The 18,166-nt window shown below is 45.1% G+C and overlaps 1 protein-coding gene across 4 annotated transcripts in view; it reads left to right on the top strand.

Moving 5' to 3' along the window:
- Positions 1 to 18,166, top strand: part of ACACB (acetyl-CoA carboxylase beta) — a 226,043-nt gene that overhangs the window by 75,456 nt on the left and 132,421 nt on the right. For 3 of the 4 annotated variants that reach the window (XM_040416600.1, XM_040416598.1, XM_040416599.1), the window contains exons 3-6: positions 9,624 to 9,756; positions 14,592 to 14,730; positions 14,982 to 15,091; positions 15,827 to 15,908. In XM_040416600.1, the coding sequence (XP_040272534.1) occupies positions 9,624 to 9,756; positions 14,592 to 14,730; positions 14,982 to 15,091; positions 15,827 to 15,908 (464 nt within the window). Of the gene's footprint in view, positions 1 to 2; positions 154 to 9,623; positions 9,757 to 14,591; positions 14,731 to 14,981; positions 15,092 to 15,826; positions 15,909 to 18,166 lie in introns of those variants that run through there. The other variant, XM_040416601.1, reaches the window with a different exon arrangement.

The raw sequence follows: 18,166 nt of genomic DNA, 5'->3' as shown, positions 1-18,166 counted from the left end.
TCTGGAGAGGAAATAGGTGGCGGGGAGAGGAGACTTTGACAAGCCGCCTGTGAAGTTGGAAGGAAGAGAAGGGGGCAGGGTGGTGGCGGCTACAAAGCCATGTTTCACAATGGACAGCCAGGAGAACAGCCGCTGGTTTCCCTGTATAAAGAGGTCAGTAGAGAGGTGGTAGCAGCTTCTTCTGTGTTCTCATCTCCCCACGACAAGGACACTGACTGCGTGTGCTGTCGCTATAGCTTCCGGGGCAGGCAGGAGGCCGGTGCTCGCAGCCATGGATGCTGCACATGTCAGGAGCTGAGGTCATTCTATGGATCCCTTTGCCCTTCCCCAAAGTCTGCAATCAGATAAAGAACCAGTCTAATGTTACACTGGGGAATTGCTCAGAAAGCACTCCCCAAAGACCTGCAGCACTGTCACACACAGAAGAAAGGAAGTGGCCAAAATCCCCCCCCCCTTATACACTTCTGTGCTTAAGGGTGTGTATGATACCTCACATCTGATGTGTAATCTGCTCTGAATACATGGCGAGAAGGGAAATGTCACTTTTAGGGATGAGCGAACTTGAACTTGTATTTTCAAGTTCGGCGTACAAGGTTGGGGTCATCTAAGAATTCCGGCATGGATTCCGCTACCACGCATCATAAGTTATGGTCCGTGGTAGCAGAAACCATAACGGAATTCTTAGATGACCCCAACCTTGTACGCCGAACTTGAAAATACAAGTTTGCTCAATGCTAGTCGCTTTTTACACCGTGTGTATTACAGGTCAGTGTCGTAAGGATATATCCCGTATAAAGTACAGCATGTATTTCCCTGTGTATTTCATGTGGATTATGTGGGTATTCGGTGAAGGAATACATGAGACAATAACACGTTGTAAATGTACAAATGATATGCCATACAGTGAATATTTCAATGCCGCACATTATCACATGAAAATAATGTTTTCATTTAAAGAGCCTCTGTCAGCATGATCAACCCTATTAAACCAGGCATACTGCCTGGTAGGATTAATCATGCTGATTAAAATGATACCTTAGTTGGGTTTCTAAGTAGCAACGTTCCTGAGATATCAGCATTTTAGTATTATGTATTATGTTACTATGTAAATTAGCTCTTTCGTGTGGGCCAGAGGTCTTGGAGCACTGCTGTTTTAACGCCCATCTCCTCTGGTCGCTCCTCCTTCCCCTATGATTAACAGGGGTAGACATCTCATCTAGCCCTGTATTCTCACGCCTCTGCCACCCATCCCAATAGTGTATGACCTAAATGACATTACATGCTGCCACTTATGTACTCCTTTATTCTCAGCATACACCCCCTCTGCTGCCACCAGGGAGTACTGGACTGGGGACCTGCCTGTAATCAGCAGCACATTAGCGAATCTTGCTTTCCTGCTGATGACATACGGCACTCACTGGTGACAGCGTAGCGAGCGCTGTACGGGGTAGGAGAGAATACTTGCCTCTCAATCCTCCCTCTTGTTCTCTCTGCAAAGCCCCTGGACCTCCAATACTTTGTTACATTATAAAACCACTATTGCACCATTGTTTTATTCGGAGGGGCTCATGAAGTATTTGCATATTGACGATTTTGGGGGGTACATAAGTAAACAGGGTGTAATGTCAATTTAGTCATGCATTATAGAGATGGGTAAAGGAGGCATGAGAATAAAGGGCTAGATGAGATGTCTAGCTCTCTGCCTAGAGGAGATGAATAGCGGTGCTCCAAGTCCTCTGACCATCCCCTTACTGCTTGAAAGTGCTAATTTGCTTAATAATAAAAATACTCATATTTCTGGAACACTGCTACATAGAAACCTAACTAAGGTATAATTTTAATCAGCATGATCAACCCTATTAGGCTACTTTCACACTAGCGGCGCTGTTCACCCTGTCGGATCCGTCCTGCCGCTATTTCGCCGGACTGCCACTTCGTCCCCATTGACTATAATGGGGACGGGGGCGGAGCTCTGGCGCAGCACAGCGAGAGGCCGCCCTGCATGTCTGACTTTTAAGTCTGGCGGCCCCCGTCCCCATTATAGTCATTGGGGACGTTGCGGCCGCACAGCGAAATAGCGTCAGGACGGATCCGACAGGGTGAACAGCCTGTCGGATCCGTCCTGCCGCTAGTGTGAAAGTACCCTTAGGCAGTATTCCTGGTTTAATAGGGTTGATCATGGTGACAGAGGCTTTTTAAGAAGCTTCAAATCAGATATTATTGTCAGGTCCATACAAGTGAATGGAACAATAGACTGACATGCACACTCAGGGACCCCATTCTCAGGATCGTTGGGGGTCCCAGTGGTCAGATCTGCATTGATTTGACATCACCTATCTTAAGAATGGGAGTTTCCTTTTTTTCTTTACGTTTAATGGTTCCCATTGACACGTAATCAATCCGTCAGGTGTGTGTGTTTTTAAGGGGCTCAAATGGTTGTTCCTATCTGGTCATTCATGAGATAAGCACAGGATAGGTGCGATAAACTCAACATGCTTAGAGATTTTTGGAAGTTCCATAGAAGTGAATGGAGAGAGCTGTGGATGTGTGGCCACATCCCCGTTCCTGGTGGCCCATGATGGGGCCCCATTCTCTAATTCCAATGATGAAAAAAGGTTTCTTTTATTCGTCACCCATGTGTGACGCGCGTTTCGACACTAGTCTGTGTCTTTATCAAAGTACAGGTGATAACGGCGCTGTTATCACCTGTACTTTGATAAAGACACAGACTAGTGTCGAAACGCGCGTCACACATGGGTGACGAATAAAAGAAACCTTTTTTCATCATTGGAATTACGGAGTGCTGGTCTTTATACTACAAATATTCAGGTATCTACCTCTTGACCGCGCACCTGGACCGCGACTGATGCGCAGTGCCGCCCATTCATTTATCTTATTGGGGCCCCATTCTCGAGATAGGAGTGTGTCCCAGACGTGGCACCTGTGGACCTGCACCTCATATCTATGGCAGATGCTTGTAAGTTCTGGCACATGCATCAAACTGATCCATAGGCGCCCATTCACTGGAGGGAGGCCAACAGAGTAAAAATTTGGCTGGTATATGTCGAGTGCCATGCTGTCTACCTGATAAAAAAAATAATTTTGATCAGCCGCTGGATGCCATCATATCCCACATCTTAAAGCGGACCCGGCCGGGGGGGCTCTGTCTCAAGGTGTCTTGAGCTTTATCCGACAGACATCCTCACCAGTGAAGTGAACCTTTCTTTTAATCATAATTTTTATCCAAAAAAACAATTTTTCTTCCTTTTGCTTGTCTCCCTTGTCTTTCACGTGGCTCATTTTTATTGATTATTTTTATCTAATATATTTTATTATTTTATTACATATACTCTATCGGGTATATTCCGCACTATTTTAGGGATAAGTGTCACCATTGATAATCTTATTCAATTCATATTCTTAATTCCCTACAAAGAAGTGGCGCTATAATGTGAGTATTTTACCATCGCCCTTTTGGGTCTCTGTTGTGCCTTCTGAGCCCCCAGATCGTAGGGTGACAGACCTGAATATACTACTACTACATGCAAGCCCTGCTACACGTAACCACTTAGCTGCCTTCCGAACTCTGATCCATCTTATATCGTCTCTGATCTTCCACCCCTGGTGCCCGACATCTCATATATTACGGGTACCGCCCCTAATATTTATCAGATACTCTAACCTCTTTTTGAACATTTTTTTTCTATTTCTCCCATATGTCGGAGTTGCTATTTTGTGGAATAGCGCAGCAGACAGCACATGGTTTAAAAAACCTGCACCTTGCGGTAGACATGGGAACTTTTAGGGTGACTGCACACACAGTGCGAATTATGTGCGGTTTAGTCCCAGCAAAATGTATGAGATTAGACATTTTTCTTGGGTGTGGAATTTCACCTACCGTGTGGATTTAGAAATACGTTTTTCTGTGCAGATTTCAACCTTTTCAACGGAAGGATGAGATCTGTAGAAAATCTGCATCAAATCGCACCAACAACCAGTAAGTGTAAGCATCACCGCAGTGAGTAGCTTGTCTAAGGCCTCCACACGAACGTGTGCGCCCCGCAAATTGCGGGCCGTAATGCACAAACGCCAAGCGTGGGGCAGTGGATCGCGGACCCATTCACTTTAATGGGTCCGCGATCCCCCCGTTCCGCAAAAAGATAGGACATGTTCTATCTTATTGCGGAACGGATGTATGGGCCGAAACCCCACGGAAGCACTCCGTAGTGTTCCCGTAGGGTTCCCTTCCATGCTTCCGTTCCGCATCTCTGTATTTGCAAGCCCGTTCAAGTGAATGGGTCCGCATCCGTAATGCGAAATGCCCACGGAATGGCGCCCTTGTATTGCGGATCCGCAAATGCGGTCTGCAATACGGCCACGGCCTTAGAATTGTGTTAAAAGAGTAGCTGTCCCCTTTCCTAACATGTCTGGTTTACCAACTACTTGCATCCACCTTGCAGTAAGGTCTCTTTCACACGGGCGTCATGGTTTTGGGCCGGATAAGCTGCGTGTGCGTCGCTGGAAAATGCGCGATTTTTCCGCGCGAGTGCAAAACATTTTAATGCGTTTTGCACGCGCGTGAGAAAAATCGGCGGGTTTGGGTTAGGTGTTGTGTAGATTGTATTATTTTCCTTTATAACATGGTTATAAGGGAAAATAATAGCATTCTGAATACAGAATGCATAGTAAAATAGGGCTGGAGGGGTTAAAAAAAATATATATAATAATAATAATTTAACTCACATTAATCCACTTGTTCGCGCATCTCGGCTTCTCTTCTGTCTTCATCTTTGCTGTGCAGTAGGAAAAGGACCTTTGATGACATCACTGCGCTCATCACATGATCCATCACCATGGTGATGGATCATGTGACGGACCATGTGATGAGCGCAGTGACGTCACCACAGGTCCTTTTCCTGTGCACAGCAAAGAAGAAGGCAGAAGCGATGCCGGCTGCGCGAACAAGTGGATTAAGGTGAGTTAAATTATTATTTATTTTTAACCCCTCCAGCCCTATTGTACTATGCATTCTGTATTAAGAATGCTATTATTTTCCCTTATAACCATGTTATAAGGGAAAATAATAAAGATCGGGATCCCATCCCGATAGTCTCCTAGCAACCGTGCGTGAAAATCGCACCGCATCCGCACTTGCTTACGATTTTCACGCAGCCCAATTCACTTCTATGGGGCCTGCGTTGCGTGAAAAACGCACAAAGTAGAGCATGCTGCGATTTTCACGCAACACACAAGTGATGCGTGAAAATCACCGCTCATGTACACAGCCCCATAGAAATGAATGGGTCCGGATTCAGTTCACCTCACGCATTGCACCCGCGCGGAAATCTCGCCCATGTGAAAGAGGCCTAACAGTTCTGGAGCATCTATTCTTATCACTCTATCTTGTGCCATTCCTCTATTATTCTTACTAGAAGTTTATGAAGGAATTGCCAGCAGTCTGCAGTAGAGTCCAACTGGGTGTTACCAGTTGGAGGTGTGTCCCTGCACCGTCTGACACTGGCAGCACTGATTGGATAGTGTCAGACTATGCAGGGACACACCCCAAAAAGGTAGCACCCAATTGGACCTTCGACAATCCATTCAGAAACTTCTAGCAGGAGTAATACAGGAATGACACATCATAGAGTCCCAAGAATAGATCATTACTCTGGGAATGCATGTAGTTACTAAACCAGACATGTCAGGAGAGGTGACAGCTCCCATTTAAACACAATTCTGAGAAAAGCTATTAACAGAACATGTACATCGGGCACATTTACCAGCTGGTGGCGGAGATTGTCATGTACTGTATTACTGGTTGTTGACTTCAGTAGGTGCCATGTAATAACTGCTGATTTTTGGGAGAGCATCCTCAGGGTACAACCCCATGGTGCGGCTGGCCACATGCTACCAAGTCACTCCCACCTATGGCAACCAATGGCCATATAATTTTGCTGTAAAAACGTGTGGTCATTGGTTATCGTGGCCGGGCTTGGATTCATACCCTTATGAAGGTGGTTGATTTAGGTGGAGAACCCCACCATTCAGTTTAACCCTTGACTTCATGCACTACTTTTTTGCGGTGCGGACAGTCAGATGCGGATCGCGGACCCCATTCAAGTGCCCGTGCATTGCGGACCACAATTTGCGGTCGGCAGCACGGGCACAGAGCCCTTATGTTCGTGAGGATGAGCCCTTAGGCTGAAAAAAATATCTATCAGAGAGAAAGCAGAAATGTTAGTAGTGGCCAAATCAACAGTTTGGTAAGTTCTAGAAGAATCCCTTCCTTGGTGAAGAAAAACCCCTTCACAACGTCCAACCAATTGAAGAACACTTTCCAAGAAGTAGGTGTATCAGTTTCTAAGGCTCCATTCACACGTCCGCATCCTTTCCGCAATTTTGCGGAAAGGGTGCGGACCCATTCATTCTCTATGGGGACGGAATGGATGCGGACAGCACACAGTGTGCTGTCTGCAGCCGCAATTGCGGAGCGCGGCCCCGATTTTGGGTCCGCAGCTCCGCAAAAAGATAGAGCATGTCCTATTCTTGTCCGCAGCTTGCGGACAAGAATAGGCATTTCAATGGGGGTGCCGGGCTGCTGTGTTGCGGATCTGCAATTAACGGGTCCGCAACACACCACGGACGTGTGAATGCAGCCTAAGTCTGCCATAAAGAGAAGACTTCATGAGAGCAAATAGGGTGCAAACCATTAATTAGCCTCGTAAATAGAAAGGCCAGATAAAACATGTAAAAAAGCCAGCCCAGTTCTGGAGCAGCATTCTTTGGACAGATGAAACTAAGGTCAAATGATGGGAAGAAGAAAGTATGGAGAAGGCTTGGAACGGCTTATGATCCAAAGCACACTGCATCCTCTGTAAAACATGGTGGAGGCAGTGTGATGGCATGGGCATACGTGGCTTCCAGTGGCACTGGGTCACTAGTGTTGATTGATGATGTGACTGAAGACAGAAGCAGCCAGATGAATTCTGAAGGGTACAGGGATATACTGTCTGCTCAGATTCAACCAAATGCACTTCACAGTACAGAAGGACAATGACCCAAAGCATACTGCGAAAGCAACCCAGGAGTTTTTTTAAGGCTAAGAAGTGGAATATTCTGCAATAGTCAAGTCAATCACCAGATCTTAACCCGATCGAGCATGCAAAACTTAAAGGGAACCTGTCATCAACTTTATGCTGACCTCACTGAGGGCAGCATACAATAGTGACAGAAATGCTGATGTCAGTGGTGTGTCACTCATGAGCTAAAAGTCAGTGGTTGCTGAGAACCAGCATCATAATCATTGCAGCCCAGGCCTTGAGAAGAGTCACATCTACCTGAGAAGAGTCCTGGTTATTCATAATCTCCTGCTCTCACCCATCTGCTGATGATTGGCAGTTCTCTCCTAGAGAGAAAGGGAGACAACTAGGTAGAAGATCATCAGCAGGTGGGCAGGGAGGGCAGGAATTTATGAATAACCATGACTCTTCTCAGGTGGCCGTGGCTCTTTTCCAGGCCAAGTCTGCAATGATTGTGATGTCTGTTCTCGGAATCCACTTACTATTAACTTTTAATGACAGACCTCTGAAATCAACTCGCCTGTCTCTACCTTATGATGCCGTTAGTATGGGCAGCATAAAGTTGATGACAGGTTCCCTTTTAAGGCAGAAAGACCCACAAATAAGCAACAACGAAGACATCTGCAGTAAAGATCTGGCAAAGGAGGAAACTTTGCATTTGGTAATGTCCATAGGTTCCAAACTTCAGGCTAGGGATGAGCGAATTTCATATTTTGAAGTTTGTGTGCGGGTTTGTGTTGTGGTATTTACTGAATTGTAAAATCGGACAGATCCTTTATGCAGGCCATAGACTTCTATTATGACGGAATGCCTCTAAAGGCATTCCGTCATGCAATTGCGTTATTCTCTGTGGTAACGGAATCCATAACGAGATTCAGTAAATACCGCAACCCGCACACGAACTTCAAAATATGAAATTCGCTCATCCCTACTTCAGGCAGTCATTGCCTGCAAAGGATTCTCCATAAAGTATTACAAATTAACATTTTATTTATGGTGGGGTTAATTTGTCCAATTACTTTTGAGCCCCAGAAATGAGGAGGCTTTGTAGAAAAATGGTTGCAATTCCTAAATGTTTCACAGGATATTTTTGTTCAAGCCCTTGCATTAAACCTGGATGTATACACTTCAATTGCATCTTGTTTCATTTCAGATGCAATGTGATGGCGTGCAGAGCCTAAATCTTGAAGATTGTGTCACTGTCCAAATATTTCTGGACCTAGCTATGTGTTGTATACGTGTGCGTTGATTCTGTATTTATGCTAATGATGACTTGGGATGTTCTTCAGTTTGTTTAGTTAAAGTGATATTCTGGTTATATGAAGTTATCCCCTATCCACATGAGCGCTGTACTCTATCTCCTGAATTCCCATAGAAATGAATGGAACAGCTGCGCACAGGCCTGACCCTCTGATCCGTTCATTTCATTCCAGGGGGGTGTTTGGGGTCCCAGTGCTAGGACACCCACCGATCTAATAGTTATTCCCTATCCTGTGGATAGGGGATAACCTTATATAACTGGGAGACCCCTTTATAGTCTATGGACACCTTTGGAGACTTTTTTGTATTATTGGATTCTACTCATTTTCGGCGACAAATAATTTTTCCAGTAAGGGTACAGTAAAAATACATTTAGTCCTCATGCACAACACCTTGTCTGTATTTCAGCCCGCAAACAACGAACGTATCTGCGAAATCCAGATACCTTTCATGTGCATTCTGCATTTTTCTCACTCCCATCAATAGAAGTCAGTGTTCTCCTCTGCAATATGGACCAGAATAGGACATGTTCTATCATGTGCAGAACAGCCGCATGTACCCGCAATCATTATGGTCATGAGTATGGCCCCATAGAAATGGATGGGATATCACACAGATGAAAAATACAGTCCTATGCATGAGGCCTGAATGTGGGAAGCACACTTCTGCTTGTACTAAAGACTTATTGTTGATTGCCTTTATTGGTAGTTTTAAAGGGATTATCCCATGACTAATGTAAAAAATGAAAATCAGACATCTTATAATACATGACAACCTCTTTCTAACAAAGCTTGAACCAGCCCTGTAACTCACACGGATCCAGAGATCTCCCCATTCATTGCTCTGCTAGATTTGAGCTGAAAGCTCAAGGGGAGTGTCTTTTCTGGTGCAGCTCAGGGGGCGTGTCTCAGCTCTCCCTATCACAGCTCAGGAGGCAGTTGAACGATGCAACTGAGCATGTGCGGCCTTCTCAGTGAGCAGGTCAAAGAAATAAGAACAAACAGCAGGTGGCGCTATACAGATACATTTTATTGAATAAAGCGCTGGCTGTACAACATTTTTAATTACCGAACATGCAATTACAAAAGTATTCAGATTCAGGTGCTGGTTTGAAAACTGTAGAATATTTTTCGTGGGACAACACCTTTAAGAAGTGATGTTGGCTGGATGATTAAAAATAGATACAAGACAGTAGCTACAATTGATTGAGTAGTAAGTATGTCAGAAATCAGTTCACAAATAAAGAAATAAACTTATTTTTTTTTTACCTTCATGTTTGTTTAGGTCCAGCATGTCTGGATTGCACCTCGTGAAGAAGGGACGAGAACATAAGAAACTTGATCTGCATCGAGACTTTACTGTTGCTTCCCCAGCGGAGTTTGTGACACGGTTTGGGGGCAACCGCATTATTGAGAAGGTGTGTAAGATGTTTCCAGTTTCCTGTTCAATTTTTGGTTGGCAAGAGTCACAAATGTTTGCTTAAGCACCATACTTCAAGGAAGTTACTAACTTTTTTCAATTTTGATTGAGTGTAATGTACACCATAAACTAGCATAAATCATGGCGCAAATCTGCACCAGCTTATTGCTTTCTTGACACATGGCCTGCCAAAAGTAATTGGGAATCAAGCATACATTTGGTACATCTTACTACTTAGTAAGGCTAGCGCATGAAAAACTAGACCGAATATATTTACCAATTCACGAAAAACGAAACTGATGAGAATTAAAGGGCATCTGTCAGCAGAATTGTACCTATGAAACTGGCTGACCTGTTACATGTGCGCTTGGCAGCTGAAGGCACCTGTGTTGGTCCCATGTTCATATGTGCCCGCATTGCTGAGAAAATGATGTTTTAATATATGCAAATGAAGGAGCAACAGGGATTCTGCCATTATTCCTAGAGGCACTGCTCTCTCTGCACCCACCATGCCCTCTGCACTTTGATTGACAGGGCCTGACCTGAAGAGGTTTACACCGCCTGGAGCTGACATTTAAAGTGGAGAGGACACGGCAGTTGCAAAGAGAACGAAGCCTCTAGGTGTAATTGCAACGCCCCTGTTGCTCCTAGAGACTTATTTGCATATATTAAAACATCTTTTTTCTCAGCAATGCAGACACATATGAACATGGGACCAATACAGATACCTTCAGCTGCCAAGTGCACATGCAACAGGTCAGCCAGTTTCATAGGTACAACTCTGCTGACACATGCCCTTTAAAGCAAAGTATGGGATAATGATCAATGTTGTGTAATTCTCACCTGATGTTAAAGGGGTTGTCTGAGTTATTTTTTTGTTCTTTGTATGTTTCTAACTAGGCAAATGTAAGGACTTTACAATTCACTTACTTTATCTCCAGTTGCTGCATTTCAGATTTCACTGAGGGTCACATGACCTGTGATTTCAGCTTTTCTCCCTGCTCTGATAATGTTTTGTGCACAAGCCTGAGAGAGCAGATATGTGCCTGTACACGACACGTCACTGTGCTGGTCGTGCCCCCTGCACTGCAGTCTGCTGCTTATTGCTCTCTCCCTGGATTCTTGAGGAAAAACATTAACCTCTTCAGCTGCACAGACTCGGAGCTGAAGGCTTTACTGAGTAGCTGCAGGCAGTGAGGAGACCAATTCTGGGCACAGGAGCTTACAGAGGAGTTCTGCAGAGCATTGCACAAGAACAGGTAGAGGGAAAATCCTGTGTGTATCAGCAGTGTCATTGTACAGCTGGGACTTGTAGTCCTACACATACAACATGCTGCTGAGTCTCCCAGCAGGCAGACTTGTCACTCAGGGCAGCTCTTGTATTCACTCCCTTTGCAGAGCAGGGGGAGGGGCAGAGATTGTTGTTATTGCAGGTAAACAAGGGGCCAGAAGAGAACCAGGGAAATGAGGAAATAGATATTTTTTTTGCCGAAAACTTGCTTAGCTTAGTTATATATTGCTGCCCATCAGATTTACAGTGCTATATATTTATTTTTTTCAGAACTGACAACCCCTTTAAGTTTATTCCTCTTCCTTAGGCCTCATGCACACGGCCGTTGTTTGGTCCGCATCCGAGCCGCCGTTTTGGCGGACAGCACTCCATGTGCTGTCTGCATCCGTTGCTCCGTTCCGTGGCCCCGCTTTGCGGACAAGAATAGGAATTTATATTGAAGGCTGTCCATGCTGTTCCGCGAATTTTGGAACGCGCACGGACGCCATCCGTGTTTTGCGGACCGCAAAACACACCACGGTCGTGTGCATGAGGCCTTAGAATCACAGATAATACTGTTTTCCAGCTATAATTACAATATCAAGGAATTTAGTCTCCTTAAATGCTTGCTCATTTTCCAATAACTGGTCCTACATATGTAGTTAGTCTCTCCACCTCCAAGTAAAACGTTTGTGGGTTTTTTTCAGACTGCAGCACGGCTTTATAATAGGAAGGCCTATTATGTAGTGGAACATTTCCATAAATACTGTGTGTGATTTCATGACGGACATGACCTTCAGGAACTATGTTTGCTTTGTGTACATACTGTACTCTCACACACCACCCTGTGAGTCTGGGCCAGCTCCCGGTCTGTGTGGGCCCTTGTTCAAGAGTGTTATGAGCTCCCTTTAATCCAAGGGGGTGGTACTGGCTTTTTAATTTGCACAGCGTTGTCTGCCCAATCCTTTAGTGTGTTTCCCTCATGTACCTGTGTTCCAGTGCTGTCCTTGTTCGCTTACTTGTTTGTCCTGTGCTCTTCTGCTGGTTGTCCCTCTGTGCTTCTGTGCTGCTTTCTTGCTTTTGTTGGTTCCACCAAAACAAGGTAGCAGTGACTGGGGTTGCGGCAGGGGAGTGTAGAGCCACAGTGTGCAGGGCATCAGCATGGCCATGGAAGCTCTGCAAGTGCCATTATATTGATATCCTGACACAGAGGAGAACTCCATTTCACGTGTGGTGGAGGGGAAAAGCTGTGGATCAAAACTCAGGTGCACTAGGACACATCAGTTAGAGGGCAGGAGAGAGTGGCATGAAAGAGAGGAGCAGGACAGGAGCTAAAGAGAGCAGAGGCTAGGAGAGCATCAGCTAAGGGGAGCAGAGGACAGGAGAGCGGCAGCTAAGGGGAGCAGAGGACAGGAGAGCGGCAGCTAAGGGGAGCAGAGGACAGGAGAGCGGCAGCTAAGGGGAGCAGAGGACAGGAGAGCGGCAGCTAAGGGGAGCAGAGGACAGGAGAGCGGCAGCTAAGGGGAGCAGAGGACAGGAGAGCGGCAGCTAAGGGGAGCAGAGGACAGGAGAGCGGCAGCTAAGGGGAGCAGAGGACAGGAGAGCGGCAGCTAAGGGGAGCAGAGGACAGGAGAGCGGCAGCTAAGGGGAGCAGAGGACAGGAGAGCGGCAGCTAAGGGGAGCAGAGGACAGGAGAGCGGCAGCTAAGGGGAGCAGAGGACAGGAGAGCGGCAGCTAAGGGGAGCAGAGGACAGGAGAGCGGCAGCTAAGGGGAGCAGAGGACAGGAGAGCGGCAGCTAAGGGGAGCAGAGGACAGGAGAGCGGCAGCTAAGGGGAGCAGAGGACAGGAGAGCGGCAGCTAAGGGGAGCAGAGGACAGGAGAGCGGCAGCTAAGGGGAGCAGAGGACAGGAGAGCGGCAGCTAAGGGGAGCAGAGGACAGGAGAGCGGCAGCTAAGGGGAGCAGAGGACAGGAGAGCGGCAGCTAAGGGGAGCAGAGGACAGGAGAGCGGCAGCTAAGGGGAGCAGAGGACAGGAGAGCGGCAGCTAAGGGGAGCAGAGGACAGGAGAGCGGCTTGAGAAGGGGAGCAGAGGACAGGAGAGCGGCAGCTAAGGGGAGCAGAGGACAGGAGAGCGGCAGCTAAGGGGAGCAGAGGACAGGAGAGCGGCTTGAGAAGGGGAGCAGAGGACAGGAGAGCGGCTTGAGAAGGGGGGCAGAGGACAGGAGAGCGGCTTGAGAAGGGGGGCAGAGGACAGGAGAGCGGCTTGAGAAGGGGGGCAGAGGACAGGAGAGCGGCTTGAGAAGGGGGGCAGAGGACAGGAGAGCGGCTTGAGAAGGGGGGCAGAGGACAGGAGAGCGGCTTGAGAAGGGGGTATAAAGGACAGAGTAGATAGGGTGGGGGAAGAGATGAGACTTTTTCCAGAGCAGTCTGTGCATCATGTCACAGTAAGTTACAGGGCTGTTGGAACATTACAATACAGGGAGGGGGGGGCGCATAGTTGCGGATTATGTATGTTTTTCCATGTCGATTTTGGTACAGAAAAAACACAGTGGAACAAAGTACCAGCAAAGTGAGAATGAGATTTGAATGATGGGTGAATGCCAGATCTCATTTAGTGTTCATGCACATGGCCATAGCCATTTTTGCGGTCCACAAACCACGGATCCGCAAAAACGCAGATACTGGCCTAAAGCAAAACAGACAAGTATAGTAGATGTTCTTTTTTTCTTTTTCTTTTTTTTTGCAGGGCCATGGAACTGACGTGCAGATGCAGACAGCACACTGTGTGCTGTCAGTATATTTTGTGGCCCCATTGGAGTAAATGGGTCTACATCCGATCCACAAAAAATGGAGATCAGATGTGGACCAAAACTACGGTCGTGTGCATGAGCCCCTACACTGTTTATATTTCTTGCTCATGAAAATTGACCTGTCATGCAGATTTTAAATTGTTTGTGTACCTTATATAGAGTGGTTTTCCCCATAATTTCCATGTAGATTTCTGTGCGTTTCCGCACCAATAACTACATTTGTAACTTACGGTTTTTGGTGCAGATTTGCTGCAGATTTTCCAGAAATCTCACCCTTGCATTGAAAAGGGTGAAATTCGCACAATGAATTGAAATGCTGCAGATTTCAAAATTCGCACAGCAGGTCAGTTTCTGCATGGAAAAAAAAAGGAAAGTGTCCATGAGACTTGTGTACAGATACAGTGTACTTATTACACAGCGTCTTTTTTTCCCACACAAGAATCCTCACAAATGGAAACCTATGGATCCTACCAGTGCTGCAGCACACGTATGGCGGAGCCATGGCGGTATTCAAATGCAGCTAGTGGACTCTACGGGAAAGGGCGCAGTGCATGCAGCTCCCGGCACTTGTCCAAGATGGCACTGGGCCCTCTTGGAGTGCGGTGGCCACAGCATCTGCACCGTTTTGCTGAGGGCTGGCCCTGGTGTGAGCCACTGTTTGCAAGCAGAAAAACATAGATTATGGTTATTTTATTTTCTCAGATCTTATTACAACGTAATTAAAATGATCTTATTCTGTTGTGTTACTTACAGGTACTCATAGCCAATAATGGAATTGCTGCAGTCAAATGTATGCGGTCTATTCGGAGATGGTCTTATGAAATGTTCCGCAATGAACGGGCAATACGTTTTGTGGTTATGGTTACTCCTGAGGATCTTAAAGCTAATGCAGGTACTTCACATAGTAAAGTGGGGAGAAATTTTAATAAAAAATATAGCAGAAACCCAATAGGTTAATTGGTTGCTGAAGGTTGTTTCACTTTCCTTGCACCTCCATTGTTGCAGGTGTTAAAATTGTTACTGTTTTTTTTTATGACTGCAAACTGGTAGTGTAATTTCATAGCACATTATACGTACGGGTTAAGAACATTTTTAATTTCCTAATTTTGTTTCCTTTTTCTTTTTCACACATCTATTCTGCAGAATACATCAAGATGGCAGATCACTATGTTCCAGTCCCAGGAGGCCCAAATAATAACAACTATGCCAATGTTGAGTTAATAGTTGATATTGCCAAAAGAATTCCAGTTCAGGTAAATGGATAACGTTTAGTCTGTTCTTAATGCTGCTTTAGTGTCGAAAAAAGAGCATTCTTCAAAATGTAGCCTTTCTGTAACTGAGTTTATCCAGCCCTCCATAAGAACTAAGGTGCAAGTTGCTGCACCTACTTGTTCCATGTAATTGGATTTATGTCACTGAGCGACACAACTACGAGTTTGTCTAGTTGTTGCTTACTTTTCCCGGTATTAGGCCTCATGCACACGGACGTTTTTTTTTTTGCGGTCCGCAAAAACGGTTTCTGTTGTTCCGTGATCCGTGTCCGTTTTTTCATCCGTGGGTCTTCCTTGATTTTTGGAGGATCCACGGACATGAAAAGTGAAAAAAAAAAACTAAGTCAAGTTTGCAAAATGATAGGAAAAATGATAGGAAAAACGGACACGGATCGTGGACGACTATCTTGTGTGTATCCGTGATTTTTCACGGACCCATTGACTTGAATGGGTTCGTGAACCGTTGTCCGTGAAAAAAATAGGACAGGTCCTATTTTTTTCACGGACTGGAAAAACGGATCACGGACGCGGAAGCCAAACGGTGCTTTTTCCGATTTTTCCACGGACCCGTTGAAAGTCAATGGGTCTGCGAAAAAAAACGGAACAACGGCCGCGGATGCACACAACGTTCGTGTGCATGAGGCCTTATACCATAATTGTATGAATGTTCTACTTTATTCTGTATGTATTCTAGTTAGGTTTATTTCTTTATTGCAGGCTGTGTGGGCTGGATGGGGTCATGCCTCAGAAAATCCCAAACTTCCAGAACTTCTGCAGAAACAGAACATTGCATTCATGGGTAAGGTCACATTAGAAAGCAGAAGATGTTTTTGAAAGTACTACATGATGCATGGGGACATTTTTGTAGCATCATTTATTTTTAATTACTTTTCACTTAATGTTTATATTAAACAAATCTCACTGTTGCATTGATACTGAGGGGGTCATTTACTATCAGAAATACGCCTATATTGGGCATATTTCTGGTGAATATTGTGGGAAAAGGTTATTTATGCCACAATCTGCGACTGTTCCCCACTCACGCCAGGTCTAAAAAAAAGTGGGTATGGCGCGGGTGGGGAAGAGGACTGGCTGGCAGGCCCTTCTCATTCATCATTTTCTAAGCCTGTTTTAGTTGTAGAGAATGGTCTAAATTTAGACTGGCGGTGGATACGCCAAAGTTGTGTAGAGGCCTGCGCCAGCTAAAGGGCTTAGGGCTCATGCACACGACAGTATTTTGCGTTCAGTATACTGGACGTTTTTTTTAAGTTCAGTATGCGGAACATATACTGAACCATTCATTTCAATAAGTGTCTCCGTGTGCATTCCGTTTCAGTATCTCCGTATTTCCGTACCGTGAAAAGATAGAGCATGTCCTATTCTTGTCCGCAAATCACGGTGCTTGGCTCCATTCAAGTCAATGAGTCCGCAAAAAAAAACGGAACACATACGGAAATGCATCCGTATGTCTTCCGTATCCGTTCCGTTTTTGCTGAACCATCTATTGAAAATGTTATGCCCAGCCCAATTTTTTCTATGTAATTACTGTATATGGCATACGGAAAAACGGAAAGGAAACGGAAACACAACGGAAACAAAAAACGGAACAACGGATCCGTAAAAAACGGACCGCAAAACACTGAAAAATCCATACTGTCGTGTGCATGAGCCATTATTAAGACTGGCGTCTAAAACACCGGTCTCAATAAATGACCCCCTAAGTATTTTATTTCAGCTTCTATTTATTGAATATTTAGTTCATATTCTCATTAGAGTATTTTGTCATGGTATATTTGTGGAAGCACACATTGTAAGACTATGGACACCTTTACATTTTTTTATTGTTATTATCATTATTATTTCATTACTTATGTGTTTAAAAATACTTGTCATTTTTTTTATTTGCACCATTTAAATATTTAAGCCTCATGCACATGTCCGTGAAACACGGACCGTGTGATACCGGCCTGGATTATTTCTGAGTGTAGGAGCGCACGGCGTCATTGGTTGCTATGACGCCGCGCGCTTCCTGCTGCCGCTGCAGTACAGTAATACACTGGTATGATCTATACCAGTGTATTACTGTACAGCGGCGGCAGCAGGAAGCGCACGGCGTCATAGCAACCAATGACGCCGTGTGCTCCTGCACTCAGAAATAAGCCAGGCCGTTATCACACGGTCTGTGTTTCACGGACGTGTGCATGAGGCTTTAGCTTGCAAGTATTACATTACATAGCAAGCTACATAATGCCATACATAATCGGTTCCATGAGAGTGTGTCCCGCACTCTCTTCACTACTTAAAGGCTATGTACACTATCGGAGACACTTTTTGTTTATGATTGCATTTTACTCATTTTTGGCTAAAAATCACATTTTCAATTTGCCTTTATTAAAAACATTGAGCCGTTCAGTCACAAAGAGTTAGGCCTCTTTCACACGAGCGTGTCCGGATGCGTTGCGGCAAACCCGCGCGAGTAGGTACGCAATTGCAGTCAGTTTTGACTTGGATTGCGTTCTGTTGTTCAGTTTTTATCGCGCGGGTGCAATGCGTTTCACAGAAGTTCAGGTTTGGGTTCAAGGTTGTGTAGATTGTATTCTTTTTCCCTTATAACATGGTTATAAGGGAAAATAATAGCATTCTGAATACAGAATGCATAGTACAATAGGGCTGGAAGGGTTAAAAAAATATAAAAAAATAATTTAACTCACCTTAAACCACTTGTTCGCACAGCCGACATCTCTTCTGTCTTCTTCTTTGAGGAATAGGACCTTTGATGACGTCACTGCGCTCATCACATGGTCTATCACACGATATTTTACCATGGTGATGGATCATGTGACGGACCACGTGATGAGCGTAGTGACGTCATCAAAGGTCCTATTCCTCAAAGAAGAAGACAGAAGAGATGCCGGCTGCGCGAACAAGTGGATTAAGGTAAGTTAAATAAATTATTTTTTTATTTTTATTCCTCCAGCCCTATTGTACTATGCATTCTGTATTCAGAATGCTATTATTTTCCCTTTATAACCATGTTATAAGGGAAAATAATAAAAA

This window comes from Bufo bufo, chromosome 2, assembly GCF_905171765.1.
Source record: "Bufo bufo chromosome 2, aBufBuf1.1, whole genome shotgun sequence".
NCBI lineage: Eukaryota > Metazoa > Chordata > Amphibia > Anura > Bufonidae > Bufo > Bufo bufo.
This window is presented reverse-complemented; position numbering and strand designations above follow the sequence as displayed.